The 14,378-nt window shown below is 48.1% G+C and overlaps 3 protein-coding genes across 6 annotated transcripts in view; all 3 read left to right on the top strand.

The window, feature by feature from the left end:
* LOC149305849 (transport and Golgi organization protein 6 homolog) overlaps positions 1-1,771 on the top strand; it is a 32,395-nt gene extending 30,624 nt beyond the window's left edge. For both annotated transcript variants that reach the window (XM_089539871.1, XM_089539872.1), the window contains exon 18: positions 142-1,771. In XM_089539871.1, the coding sequence (XP_089395997.1) occupies positions 142-318 (177 nt within the window). In that variant the 3' untranslated portion in view covers positions 319-1,771. The remainder of the gene's footprint in view (positions 1-141) is intronic.
* A 76-nt stretch (positions 1,772-1,847) lies between these two features.
* LOC149305850 (hyaluronan synthase 3) overlaps positions 1,848-14,378 on the top strand; it is a 30,502-nt gene continuing 17,971 nt past the window's right edge. For 2 of the 3 annotated variants that reach the window (XM_089539873.1, XM_089539878.1), the window contains exons 1-4: positions 1,874-2,339; positions 4,591-4,650; positions 8,833-9,462; positions 10,822-10,923. In XM_089539873.1, coding sequence (XP_089395999.1) covers positions 8,833-9,462; positions 10,822-10,923 — 732 coding nt within the window. In that variant the 5' untranslated portion in view covers positions 1,874-2,339; positions 4,591-4,650. Of the gene's footprint in view, positions 2,340-4,590; positions 4,651-8,832; positions 9,463-10,821; positions 10,924-14,378 lie in introns of all 3 variants that reach the window. The other variant, XM_089539874.1, reaches the window with a different exon arrangement.
* Positions 11,628-13,202, top strand: LOC149305851 (protein DBF4 homolog A-like). Its single transcript, XM_089540776.1, is given in 3 exon segments — positions 11,628-11,720; positions 11,903-12,011; positions 12,014-13,202. Coding segments are annotated over 3 exon segments (996 nt in total). The 3' UTR covers positions 12,808-13,202.

Genomic DNA, 14,378 nt, shown 5'->3' on the forward strand with positions numbered 1-14,378 from the left:
CTTTTCCAAGACCCAGTTTGCTCCGACAGAGCTGAAACAGAATTCCCAATGATGTCTGGGCATTCAGGATGTAGACGAGAGATTCCCAAATCCCCCCCCTACAGAGCCAGGCTCCTGACCCATCTCTCCTCCTCCCTCCAGGTTCTCCGGGAAGTTCTGCTGGATCTGTACCGCCTGCTGAAGTTTGTGGTGGGCTGCGAGGGGGATGAAGCCACTGTGCTCCATGCCCAGCTCGCCTTGGAAGAGCTGGATGGCATCATGAGGCGGTTCCTGTTCCCACCTCAGGCCCTGGAGAAGAAGATTGAGGTCCTTCCTTAGGATCCACAGCATGGTCTCAGAAATGAACCAGCGCTACTCAGGGAAGGGGGGGTGAGGCATGGGCAGAGACCTCCACAGCCTTAGAAGCCCACTCCAAACCCAGGGAGGGACTGGAGCAATTCTGGGCAAAAGGAGCCATCCTCAGTCCAGGACTTTGTCTGGGTGGACCATTTCCATTCGGTCCCTGCGGTTGCTTCTTCCTTGGCCAAATGGCCACATTGTGTTGGGCGTCGTAGAGGGGTCAGGGGAAGATGAGAGTTATCTTGGCAAAACTTCTGGGATCAGCCAGTGCAATAAATGGACATCCTGGAGGAAAGTACTCTTGCCTGGAAACTTGCATACCTGGCTTGTAAAAACCCAGACATGGTCTGGCAGAAAGAGAGTCAAGATCAGGTCAGAGCATTTAGAAATTGATGTATGTTCATGGCAACAGGGAATATGACATGAGAATCGTGGGAGTTCCTGGCTGAAAGCTCTGCTTAGCTGTAAACTCATCCAAGTGTACCCACAGGGGATGTTTGTTATTCACAGTAAACAAGAGCAAAGGGTGGTACAGTACCTTCCAGCCCCTTGTCAGTCATATTCCTTTCTGGTTTTTCCCCTCCTCTTGCTCACTCCAGAGGGCAAGTTTGTGTAGATTTGTCAATGCTTCCCCTGTGGGGCTTAGTGAGGTGAGGCCAACAAGTTTGTAAATGAGAAAAGCCCAGTGGGGACTAAGCATTCCTTGTTCATGAACTTTCCACCTCCCTCCATTCTCTGTGGTGGCAAGAAAGGGTGACCTCAAGGCCATGTCTCCACCACAGGCCAGATGCATAGATATGGCAGTTCTTGGCAAAGTCAAGTGACCATCAGAGTGACCCAGATGCAAACCATCCACTTATGCAGCTGTGGGCAATCTTGGTGCATCTAGAGGCTTCTACACACAACTGTCAAAAAGTGGTGGTGGTGGTGGGGGGGGAAATTCCCCTAAAATTGGCAGATCTTTCTGACAGTCAGAGCTGTTTGACAGCGTAATATGCTGTTGCCTTGGAGGGAGATGGATTTTGCATCTTTGGAGATTTTTACAAACAGGCTGGGTGACCATCTTATCAGAGGGAGGGCTTTTTATTGTGTGTTTCTATATGGCAGAAGCAGGTAGGACTGGGTCTCTTTTAGCCCTAGTATTCTATGGGGGGGGGGGGAACAGTTGTAGTAGAAGTCCAGTTCTGGGTTTTTAAAAAATGGATTCAGGGGAGCTGAAATCTAGCTAAAAGATCAATTATCTTCATGGAGAATCAGTTTGTTTATGTCTATCTTTTGCAAGAGAAAAGGTGACCCCATGGAGGGCCCCCAAAATAGACCCAGGGACCACATCTTGCCTGCCTCTGCGTTATTCTGTGTTTATCACTGTATTGTAAGCCGCCTCAATCCTGCAGGAGAGGTGGGGTAAAAATAAAATTTCTATTTTATTGTATTCTATTCCACTCAGAATGGAATGGGAAGAGGAGAGATGGAGCTGGGAGATAGAGAGTCCTTCCATTCTCCCACGACTTCTTCTCTTGACACCTGAAGGTGACACAGGGCTGTCGAGAGAGCTTTTCTCCCCATTCTTAGGGTCCAGTTCTGGCCTCTGGGACCCCTGGGGCTGCTTTGGAGTCCTGGCAACCCAGCAGTCTTTCCACCATACAGACAGTGTCTCAATTGCGCTACCCCAGTTGACAACACTTCAAGTGCACAATGTTTCCCCTAAATAATGAATGAAGGTCTCACAGTGCAGGGGTGCAGAAAGTGACTGCGGTCTGGCGTTGCTAGACGGAAAGGTTTCTTTTGCCTGCTTAGAACTGGGGAATGGGCAGAGGAAGAAACTGGACTCTTGCCATCATTTGGAGGAATGGGTTTCTTTTGCGTGTTTCGAAGCAGGGCCTGAGGAGGAGGAGGAGGAAGAAACTGGAATCTGGGAGTTTTGGTCTGGCTGGGTTTCCTCTGCTGTTTGGAGTCTTATCATCTGGAAAGGAGGGATTGTTTCCTCTGCCCCGGAAAAGGTACGCTGTGATGTTTTGTGCTTTTACCTCTTTAAAACTCTTGGTGGGCTGAGTAACATTGCTAACTTTGTGGCACCCTCAGCTCTGCCCTGTTGCATTCCTCTGGCCTCCAAATTATTCTTTATGGAATAACTCTTCACATTGCTGTCAGTCTCAATTTATCCTGTGAGTTCAGAAATACAACCCAACATAAAGCAAGAGCCACCTCTATTAAGAGTAATGGAGCTCTGTGCGAATTTCTTCCTCTGTCCTCCCTCTGTTTAAATTTTTAATGTCATCCAGGCACCAACCATCCCTCTCTCTCATGGCTCACATGGACGGACTTCGATTGCAACGAAATGCAATGCTTGACGTAGTGGAAGCTTTGCTGCAGGGCTCCCTGTTCTACCCAGGGTAACCACAGCCCTCCTTTTCCAGGACAAGTCCTACAATTCACCTTTTTGTTCAAGAGGAATAGTCAAAACATCCTCTACTTTGAGCATGACTGAGAAGCGTGAATTTACATTTATATGAATAGTTTTAGCTTTTATTTGGTCGTGTTCTCCCTTTTTCTTGGATGTCCTACATTTTGTGATGCCTTGTCCTCCTTTGTGGTTAAGACTTCACGTCACCCTGAGCAGATGTGGCTGTCCTGGATCTTGAGTTCAGGGCTCAGGACAAGCCAAAGGCTCTGTGGATAGTGAGTGACTGTATTTAATGCTGATGATGGCGATGATGATATTGATATCCCCCTTTTTCAGGGACTTGAGGTGATATGCTGAGTTTAAAAAGATACAACTAAAAAATTCACAGCATACAAAATTCTGTAAACATACATTTGGCGTTGGACTGTGACATAAGGCCTGGGTTCAAATTCCTGCTCAGCCCTGGGGACCCACTGGGTGGCCTTGGGCATGACTCTTAGCCTCAGAGAGAGGCAAGGGAGGCAAAGCCCCTCTGAACAAATCCTGGAGACAGGGCCAACCCCAGGGAAAGGGGAGCAACAGACCCCTCTGCAGAAATTGTGGGGGACTCTGGTGTTCCTCTTGCCCATGGAAAGTATGATTTGGGGGAACAGGTAGACCCTTACTGGGCATGGGGTGCCCCCTTCTCCCTCCAAACAAGCCAAGACCCCCCACCAGCCGGACCATCTGCTCGCCTCCTGCCTCCTTTTGTGCTGCTTGAAGGGTCCCCTTGTCCCCAGATGACCCCTCTGAAAGAAGACCCCAGCCTCAGGCAGGTGGTGGGTTGGGAGGCAGACAGGCGGGAGGGGGCTTCCAGAGACCCCCTTCCCTCCCAAACCCAGCCTCCCCTTGTCCCAGGGGAGTGTGCCCATTTGCCACCCGCTGCCAAGAGGACTGTCCCGTTGCTCTCTGGGGGTCCCTCCAACTGGACCTGGCAGCCCCCCAGAGAAAGACAAGAGGGAGAAGGTCTAGGACAGGGGTAGCAGGGTTGGAAATTTCGATATTTTGATAAATTGGTGCCAGGAATAGCAGTAGAGTCATGCATAGGCTGGAAAGGCTTTTCTTTCTTGTTTTTACCGGGGGGGGGGGGGTGTTTGGAAATCTAGATTTCCAGATCAATTTGGGCCAGGAATAGCAATACACTCCTGCATCGGTTGGAAGATTGATTGATTTTTTTTAAGTGGGTGTGTTTTCAGATAAATGAGTGCCAGGAATGGAGCAGAAACCGGTCATAGGATAGGAGGGCTTTCTTTTTTGAAAGAGAAAGAAAATGAGGCAGACCAGAAAACTCTCATTGTCCTTTTTGGGAGGTTTGCTGGTGCTGCTCCAGGGGGACTGCATTTGGAGGGCACCTTTGCAGAGCACAGCTACAGCCTAGCATCTTCTATTATTATTATTATTATTATTATTATTATTATTTTTCAGCCATCAGCTCATGTCTGCATTAGACATTTCTTCTGCAGTCCACAATCAGAACCAATTCTCTGCTGGATGACACTGAGCATTGCAGAAGTGCCACTAACTTGAAGCAGCTTGTCTTGTGCCCTTGCCTGGCTGCCTTGCTTTCTTTGCCTCTTCCCCTTCTCCTGCTCCTCCCTCCAGCCCAGGCTTTATTGAATGAAAAGTCTCTCTTTTTCCCCCTTCACCTCCAATGTCTCCTCTCTGCAAAGCAGGCGATGATGGTTCTTGCTCTGGGGGGCGGCGGTTGGGAACCTGGATCCCACCTTGGAGGGGCGCGGATGAGGCTGAGGATGGTGATGAATGATGGCTTTTTAAGTCCTCCCCCTTTTCTTGTTTCCTCCATCCAGCCCAAGAGAGGCTGAGCAGAAGGAAGCCGGTTCAAGCAGGAGCAGATTCCTCACCGAAAGGTAAGCCCTTACAAAGCCTGGTAGGTCTCACAATGGAGTGGCAGCAGTCAAGGGGGAAAGGGTCCTTGGAGGAGGACGAGGAGGAGGAGGAAGAGAAGAGGGAGGTCTGGGGTGTGCCATGGGGCTCTCCTTGCCAGCCTCAACCTCCTCCTGGCACTTGTGGCCAGCAGCCTGGCATCCCTCCTCTGCAGCTAGCTACTTTGGCACAGAGAAAGGAGACTTGACATCCCAACATTAGCTTTCCTTTCCCTTCCCTTTTTGGGGCATTGTCTCTCCTGGAGGCTCATGATGGGCTGGGGGTGTTGTCTTCCAGCTGTGGTGGGTCATAAAGGGACCCCCACTCCTCTAAACCCAGCCACTGGACTCCAAGAAGGTCTCCCTTCCTTGGACCTTTCAGACCAGGGGTTCTCAACCTGTGGATTGCAACCCCTTTTGGGTGTCAGTCACTTAAGATAATTGGAAAATACATATTTCCGATGGTCTTAAGAACTGAGACACCACAATTTTATGGTTGGGGGGGTCACCACAACGTGAACTGTATTAAAGGGTCGCAGCATTAGGAAGGTTGAGAACCACTGCTTCAGACCAAGAGGGTCTTCCTCCTTACCTTGGATAAGTGAGCACCAAGTTGGGCCTGGAGTCGTCCTCTAATTGGCCCCCGTTCTCTTCTGGGGGGATTATGGGGGGCACAGAGGGGCCAGGATTGAGCTGTTCCCCCCCCCCAAAAAAAATTCCCTAGGCATTGCCTCTTGCAGTCCTGAGCAAGCGGCAAGTGAAGTCATCTTGGACCTTCACATAAGGCAGCGTCCTTCATGGAAGAGACACTTGCCCTGGCCACCAACCATGCAGCTGTGTTTCCCCATAAGTGAGGAAATGGGAGGGGTCTGCACCCTGGAGACCCTCCCCATGGCACAGATACTACAAGAAGCAGGAGAGAACAAGGGCTGTTGCACATGCATGTGTCTTGCACTGTGGTGGTGGACCTGAGCATCTGCAAGGCTGGCTGAAGGTGCTTCAGGGGCCCCAAACAGAGTCCCCTTTGTGCACATGTATGGGCACTTCCAGAACAATGCTACCCATGATTCTCTTTTTACCCTTGTTAAAAATATTTGTTGGGGAATGGGTCTTTTATATACTATCGTTCTGCTGTAATTTGTATTGATGTTACGATGGCAATCTCCCGGGAAACCTCAGCATTCTTTCTGCTAAATTTAACTCCCTTCCTCCTCCTCCTCTTCCGCTGTCTCTTCGCATGCCTCCGAAGGCGTGAAATTGGCACGTGGGTTTGGAGGACATGACAGGCGAGTGAGGACACGATCCTGCGAGGGAAGTGGGCCTCAGCCCCAGGATTGTTATTATTATTACTCTTGGAGATGATGCCTGGACCCTGACTGCAAACCAAGGGGAGAGCTACTGCTTTTATTAAAATACTTCTATGTTAAATTGGGGGGTAGGGTGCCTTTTTTGTTGCAATGTGCCTTCAAGTTGACTCTGGTCCAAAAAACAGAGACTCGAACCCTGGTCTCCAGGGTCCAGTGCTCAAACCACTATACCATGCTGGGTCTCCATATACATACCCCATTCACTTCCATGCCAGCATTGTTTGATGTATTTATTTTTAACATTTGTAATATGATGTTTCAGCTGATTTATAGTTTGCATGATCCTAAGGCCCCTTGGGTCCTAAAGCAGGCGAAAGACAACGAGTACAAATCCAGCAAATATGTATCCCGTGGGCCCTTGGTATCTGCCGGGGTTTGGTTCCAGGCCCCCCGTGGTCAAGTCCCATTAAATACAATGGCACAGTAAAATGGTGTCTGTTATATCAAATGGAACATCAAGCTTTGTTATTTGGAATTTACATTTTTTCAAGCTGTGGATGCTTGAATCTGTGGGGAAAGTCTGTGGCTAGAAGGAGGGCCGACTGGAGTATCATATTCGTATCCTGCCCTCCTTCCGGAACAATCCGGGCGGCAGGACAATAATACACACATTATTCCCAAAGGCAAAGTGGTTTGAGTGTTGGGCTGTGGCTTTGGAGGCCAGGGTTCGAGTCTCTATGAAACTGCCTGGCTGGGTGAGTTTGGGCGAGTCACACTCTCTCAGCCTCAAGGGCAGGCGAAAAGGACAGAGCCTGCCAAGAAAACCCCAAGAGAGGTTGCCATAAGTTAGAAAGGACTTTAGTGGTGAAGGGGGGGGGGGATTTGAAAAGGGATGGAGGAAGACCCCAGGGGAGCCCAGGACTAGATGGGCCCCCTTTTCCCCAGCCCCCTGGGTCTCCTTTGGGGAGGCCCCCCAACTCCCTAGACCCTCCCCACCTTTGAACCTGTTGCATTGGAGGGGGCTTTGTTCACCTGCAGCCCCTCTTTCTCTCTGCAGCCTCTTTGCTCAGGTGGGGCCAGGTAGCTCCGCCCCTCCCAGGTAGCTCCTCCCTCTCTGCCTCCGGGGGGGGCTCCCATCCCTTTCCTCTCCGCCTTCAAAAACGCGGCGCGAGTCGGGCTTTGCAGGTTAAGAAGCACGGTGAGTGTCGGACTCCAGCCCGGAACGGACGCCCCGCTGCAGAGTTTGGGAAGGGGTCTCTTTTGAGATGGGGAGGGGTTTGATAGCTCCCTCCCTCCCTTTTAAAAGCGAGGGCTTTGGAACTCTGGCCTTGGCTCTGGACCAGAAACTCCAGGTGAATCAAGGAGTTCAGGGCATTGCAAGGCTGGGAAGAAAGGAACTTTTCTCTCCCGTTACTCCACTCTCCATGGCAGTCTTATTTGCTGGAGGTTTTGCAAGCCCTGCTCCTCTTCTTGGGGGATGGAGAGGCTTTTTTTTTTGGGGGGGGGGGTTCTTGAATGCTCATTGGGAGCACTCTGCACATGCCCCAGGGCTCCCTTGCCTAAACCTGGAAGCCTCATGCGTCCTGACCAGCAAGAGAAGGTGGACTGGGAGGGAGGTGTGGGAATGCTTTTTTCTCCATGGAAAGCGGTTTTTCCCCTTGGAAGGTCCTGGGCCAGGGCTGGGGGGCAACCCCCACCTCCCTCCTATGCCCCTGACCAGGTCCCAGGTTCAAGTCCTGCCTCCTCCAAGTGGGAAGAGCCTCTCCAGGGTTTGGAAAAGGCCCCTGCCTTCAGGGAAGAAAAGTGGGGGGAGGATTCTGTCCAGCTGAGGTCACTTTTGGAGATCTGGAAAAGTAACTTTTCCAGGCTGCTTTGCCCAAGGCCTTGCAAGTCTTCAGTGGAGGCAGGGCCCGGCTGGGAGGGTCCGGCTGGGAGGGTCCCCCCCCGCCCCCCCGAAAATAAGATTAAGGAAAAGGGCAGTCATCCCTGGATGCCTTTGGCAGGTTCAGCATGCTTTTGTTTCCTTAGGGTGCATCTGCAATGCAGGAATAGTGCAGTTCAATACCACTTTAGCTGCCATGTATCCATCCTACAGATTCCTGGAGTGTGTAGTTGTGTAAGGCACCAGCATCCTTTGGCAGAGAAGAAGGCAAACGACCCTGTGAAACTACAAATCCCATCGGATGGAGCCACCGCACTTAAAAGTGGTGTCAAATTGCACTCTTTCTCCAGTGTAGGTGCACCCTTTGGCAAGGCTTGACCTGACCTGGTTGCTTCCTTGTGCTTGTGAATATTGTATATTTTGAGTAAAAAGGTAGGTGGAAAAAGCTGGACCGTTCTGCCCATGCTTTCCACATTATTTCTACCCCGGGATGAAATTTTGGTTTAAAAGAAATAATGCTCAGCAATGTGGGGACTTGGTTAAATGCGGGGGGTTGGATCTGGGTGTTGACAATGCAAAATGGGGTATGTGTGCTGTGTGTCTTCAAGTCGTTTCTGACTTATGGCCGTGACCCCTAAGGCAGGGAGCCTATCCTGGGGTTTTCTTGGCAAGGGTTGTTCAGAGGAGGTTTGCCATTGCCTTCCCCTGAGGCTGAGAGAGTGTGACTTGCCTAAGGTCACTCACTGGGTTTCATGGCCATGTAGGGAATCCAATCCTGGTCTCCAGAGTCCTGGTTCAATGCTCAAGTAACTATGTCATTCAAAAAATAATGCCCTGCAAAATGGCGACTTTGCTAACTTGCCAGTGTTTGGTTCTCCATGTTGGCATTGCAAACTGGAATGGGAATGGGAAAGGGAGGGGGTCCATTTTTCTTTTTCTTCCTCACCCTCCTGACCTTCTTCTCCCTTTCGTCTGCAGATGCCAGTGAGCTTCTCGACAGCCCTGCGTGTTTTGGGGACCAGCCTCTTTGCGGCAGTGGTACTGGGGGGCATCTTGGCGGCCTACGTAACCGGCTACCAGTTCATCCACACCGAGAAGCACTACCTCTCCTTCGGCCTCTATGGGGCCATCCTGGGCCTCCACCTTTTCATCCAGAGCCTCTTTGCCTTCCTGGAGCACCGGCGCATGCGCCTGGAGAGGGGCCGGCCCTTAAAGCTCCCAGGGGCCCGCGTGGCCCTTTGCATTGCCGCTTACCAAGAGGACCCGGACTACCTGCGCAAATGCCTCCGTTCGGTCCAGCGCATCTCCTTCCCAGGCCTCCGGGTGGTGATGGTGGTGGACGGCAACAGCCAGGAGGACGCCTACATGCTGGACATTTTCAACGAGGTCCTGGGTTCCGATCGCCGCAGTGGCTGCTACGTCTGGGAGAGCAACTTCCATGCCCAGGGGGTCGGCGAAACGGAAAGCGGGCGCCGCAAAGCCATGCACCACATCCAGAGCCTGGTCCGCCACAACGCCTATTGCTGCATCATGCAGAAGTGGGGTGGGAAGCGGGAGGTCATGTACACGGCCTTCCGGGCCCTTGGAGACTCCGTCGACTACGTCCAGGTGGGACCCACTGCTGGGTTTGGGGAGATGGATGGACGGATAGAGTTCATTCTCCATTGGGCACCTTCAAGTCACGGCTAATTGATGGTGATCCTCAAAGTGATCTTACCTTAAGAGTTTTTCCAGATGGGCTTGGCCCTTGCCTTTGCCTTTCTTTGAAGCTGAGAACATTCAAGGGGTAGCTTTGTTGGCCATTTAGCAAATTCAAACAAAAATCCACCAAACAGTAATACCCTTATTGCCCATCACCAAAATGCACAATATACACATTGCAAGCTTTCAAAGCTTCGCTGGCTTCTTCATCAGGCAAGGTGTTACAAACCAAAGAGGAGAAAAAATGGTGTTGAAAATGTCAGTCAGAGGCCAGAGAGTGTGACTTGCCCAAGCTCACTCAATGGGTTTCCATGGAATTCAGACCCTAGACCCCCGGAGTCCTAAAACCACAACATCATGCCCACTCCTAAGATAGATTCATTCTTATGTGTCTTCAACTTGGCTCTGACTTGTGATCCTATTAGAATGTTTAGAATCATAAAATCCTAAGCGTTGGAACTAGGGTTCCTAAGATAGATAGATTTGTTGGTTTTGGGGGGGGGGACTTTTATAACCCTTCTCTGTTGCTATGCCTTACCTCACATGTAAAGCACCCCAATAATTGGCGCCAGAGAACAGAATGATGGCTTTGTGAAGCTGAAGGCTTTCATGGCCGGCATCCATAGTGTTTTGTGGGTTTTTGGGGCTATGTGGCCATGTGAGGATTGAGTGATGGATTGTCTCTCTGGGTCCAGATTGATCTCCCATTTGCAGCTGGGTTTCAAAAGGATGCAAGCTCTGCCCTCTGCTGGGATGCAACCAGAACTGCTATAGTTGAGCCTCCATCTCATCTGGATAACTATTTCCACCAGACTTTGGCTGTTTTATGGAAGAAATAATATCATAAATCCACCAAATAATGATAACTTTATTGGGACAACCAAAATGCACAATATATATGTTGCAAGGTTTTGAAGCTCCACTGTCTTCTTCATTAGGCAAAGGTGTTAAAAACCATACAGGAGAATAAAATTGAAGATGTTAGTGAACCTGGGAAAAACACATGAACCTGGAAAAAGCTCAGTGTTTGGAACACATTGCTATAAATAACCGTGGAAATATCATTATGATCCATCATTTTCATCAGTAAATGGTTTTCATTATGTAGCAGGTTTTTTTGTAATGATATCATTTTGCAATCATGTTGTCTTGAAGCATTTTGGTTTGGGTTTCTTTCTGATTGCTGCTGTTTTGTGTTTTTTGGATTGCTCCTCTGCTGTCCAGGCTCTGATGGGTCTCTCTCTGTTTTGTGTCATCTCCTGGCAGGTGTGTGACTCTGACACAGTTTTGGACCCTGCTTGCACGGTGGAGATGCTGCGGATCCTGGAGGAGGACCCCCGCGTCGGTGGAGTCGGCGGAGATGTTCAGGTGCGGGATTAGATGGTCCCTTGTGGTCCCCTGCAAGTCTAAGATTCTATGGCCTGTTACAGACTGCCAAAATAAAGCTGCTTCGGGTCTCTTTGGAGGTATGCTGTTTAAATGATGCATGGGTCCTAAGGGTCCGGAGGTCGCACCAAAGCCACACTCCATTCTTAAGCACTGGAGTGCAGCTTTTGGTGCAGCTTCCAGATTCTTAGGGTGCGTGCATCATTTAAACAGCATACCTCCAAAGAGATCTGAAGCAGCTTTATTTTGGCAGTCTGTAACAGGCCTATGATTCTCTGTGCTATAATAGTGTAGTGTGAAAGAGACCCTAACAAGCTTTATCTGGCATAAAAGCTTTCTTGAACTGTTGCCCACTTCATTAGAGGCAAAGAGTTGGCAGATATTTATATACTGGGGAAGGTGGGTATGTGAAGGTGGTGAGGAATGGAAATGCAATCGGTACCAGGAGTTGATGATTTTAACAGTTGTCCTTGCAGTCACTGGAAAGTGCCAAGGAGAGGCAGGAGAGATAAGCAGATCCACATATGTGTGCGTCTTTGTGGTGAAAAGGCCTTTGTCTGTTGCAAGAGAAGAAAGAGATTAATTTTCCTTCAGTTTCCCAGTTTCTAGCATCCCACTCACTTAAAACTTTGGCTGTTTAGGAATACACTTCCTGTATGCAAAGAAAAGTGGAATGGGGATGTGGGATGGCCCCCGGTGCAAGGGACACGGGCTCTGGGCTCCAGGCGCTGCCCCTTCAGGGGAGAGGACCACCGTGTCGTAACCATCTTCGCAGGGAAGTGGGCAGAGAAAATGTGACTTCCCAGGAAAAGGAAACCAAGTGGTTTGAAAAGCAGCAGCAAAGGACAGTTCCCCTGTGATATGCAAGGAAGAACAGAAAGAAATAGACCTCCCCTGAAAACTGTAAAGAAAGATTCCACGAAGTCAGATGAATTAAAATACAAACCACTTACTGGGAAAGTGTTCTAATGTCCTCTCTGAAAAAATAGCAAAAGGTCTTAAAGAATTGGGAGGGAGAGTTGAAGGATTTCTGAGTAAAGATATTAACTATCTGATTAAAAGGAAGCAAAATTTGCTCAGACTCTTGGACAAGTGTCTCCAGTCCCAAGCCCAGAATCTGTATACAATGGTGGAAACAGTTCACCTCATCCAAGCCGCAGAAGAGAGAGACATGACGGAAGTTCATATAAGACAGCAGATGCAGTGCGTATGAGTAGAGGAAAATCCTTAGTTGAAAAAGCAATCAAGGAACAGGAATTAATCCCTTCAGGTAGTATATTCTCTAATGCCTTGAGCTGGGGAGTGAAAATACTTCACATCGATGATATCAAGAATTACATTGATCAAAAGAAGAAAGATCTCTCTCTGATCAAGAAGTCAAGCGCAGAAATCAAAGATGTGGAAAAAGAGCCAAGCGATCAGAGAAGAAAAAGTCAATTGAAAAATCCCTTTCTCAAAGTAGAGGATAGAAGATGTCACTACAGACCATTTTACTTGCAACTGTCCAGCTTTCCTGTTGTCAACTATTCTAATCCAACACCTTGCAGTCCATTTGAAGTAGAAAGAAAGAATGCTAATGGCCAAAGGGAAATTCAGAATAAGCAATGAAACCAAGAACTTAAGGACAAGGAAAAGGGCCCTCTTGAAGTTCCCCCAAAGCATAAGAAGAGAAAAGGATATTGTGAATGCTGTCTTAAGAAGTATGATGATCTTCAAGCTCATGTTGAAAGTGAACAACATCAGACCTTTGCACAAAGTTCTCATTATCAGGTTGTGGATGATATCATTTCCAAAGTTCCTTGTGACTTTTTAGAATTAAGAGAGAATACACCACAAATTAAGAGGCGAAAATGTAGCATTGGATGATTTGGTCCTCTTATTGGAACAAAAACAGAAGAACTGAAAGAAAGGCTGAAGAGGCAAGATATGCCACAGAGGTGGTATTCTAGAAAAGGCATTACAGTGCAGACAATGAAAGAACGTTATCAGTGCATAGATGCCCATCCTCATTCGACACACAAAATTCTACCTCTGAACCTTCATGTTCTGTACATTCCTATCACACCATCTGTTCTTCAGAAGCATCAAGAAAAGTGAGTGGCAATACTGAAAGTGGCAAAATGTCAAAAGCCTGCAATTTAACAGAGAAAGCTCTATCAACAAACTTGGCACAACTACCTCCCCAGAAAGAAAGTAAAGTGTGTACGAAAAACTTGTCTGAAACATTATGAGCCTGCTTCAAGACAGAATTTACAAGAGTGTTCAACAAATTTAAACTTGCTGCATGCTCAAATCCACGGCTCCAAGTTAAATGATGCCAAAAGGAAAATTGAACAATGCAGCTCTTCTGCCAGCAAAATGTAAGTGGATGCTCATTCAGGAGCTGGCAAAGACGTTGCTTACCATGTTGCAAACATGGAGAGTAATTTTCCTAGAGAGCTTTCGGTCCTCCTAGAGACAGAAAAGCCACCACATTGTCCCCCTGCAAACAAAGAGTCCAGTGACTTGACAAACCTTAGTATACAAACTCCACCTTCAATAAAACTAAGCAGAAAAGTCATACATTCTGTAGGGAGGAATAAAAAAGGAATTTTGAGACAAAATATGGAGGGATGCTTACAGCCTCCTGATAAACCTCCTGTTCCAGAGAATATAAAAACTGTACACAGTTCATCAGCACATGCACTATTACAGTTATTTCAGACCAGTGATGCAAATTCTGAATTTGGGGGCTTTTCAAGTATACAGGAAAACAAAGATACAAGTTTAATGAAAGATACTTGGGAAGACCAGCATACAAATATTCTGTGGTCTTTGTTTTCTACTTCTGCCTCCTTATCACCATTTATTGGATTTTAATGCTGCTTTATTTAAAACGATGCGTTTTGAATAAACGTGCAAACTGGAAAGAAAAAAAAGTGGCATGCAAAGGGGGAATGCAAACATAGCAAACTGAAGGGTTCTCACTGTGAACAGTTTTTCAAATTTCATGCACTCTGAATTCAAAGATATAGCCGTGTTAGTCTGTAGAATCAGTATGTATAGAGATCTAGTAGCACCTTTGAGAGTAACTGAAAGAAAGAAGTTGGCAGCATGAGCTTTCGGAGACTTAAGACTGCTACCTTAAGTCCAAATGCATCTGCCAACTTCTTTCAGTTAGTCTCAAAGATGCTACAAGATCCCTTGCATACCGATTTTCCAGACTAACATGGCTATAGCTTTGAATTCTACCTGTCTTAATGCATTTGGTCATCTGAGCAAGTAGGCTTAAGTCTACAAAAACTCATGCTGCCAAATTCTTAAAGGTTCTAGATCTCTCTACGTGCACTCTGAAATGTTAGAAATTTGGGGAATGAAGGGAGATTTCATTGGTTGGGGCAGAACTGTTACTTGAGGGGGACAATGCCCTGGTTATATTCCCACCTCTTCCTATTTCA

Source organism: Sceloporus occidentalis, unplaced genomic scaffold, assembly GCF_023333645.1.
Source record: "Sceloporus occidentalis isolate IW3139 unplaced genomic scaffold, rSceOcc1.0.p SCAF_10, whole genome shotgun sequence".
Taxonomy (NCBI): Eukaryota; Metazoa; Chordata; class Lepidosauria; order Squamata; family Phrynosomatidae; genus Sceloporus; species Sceloporus occidentalis.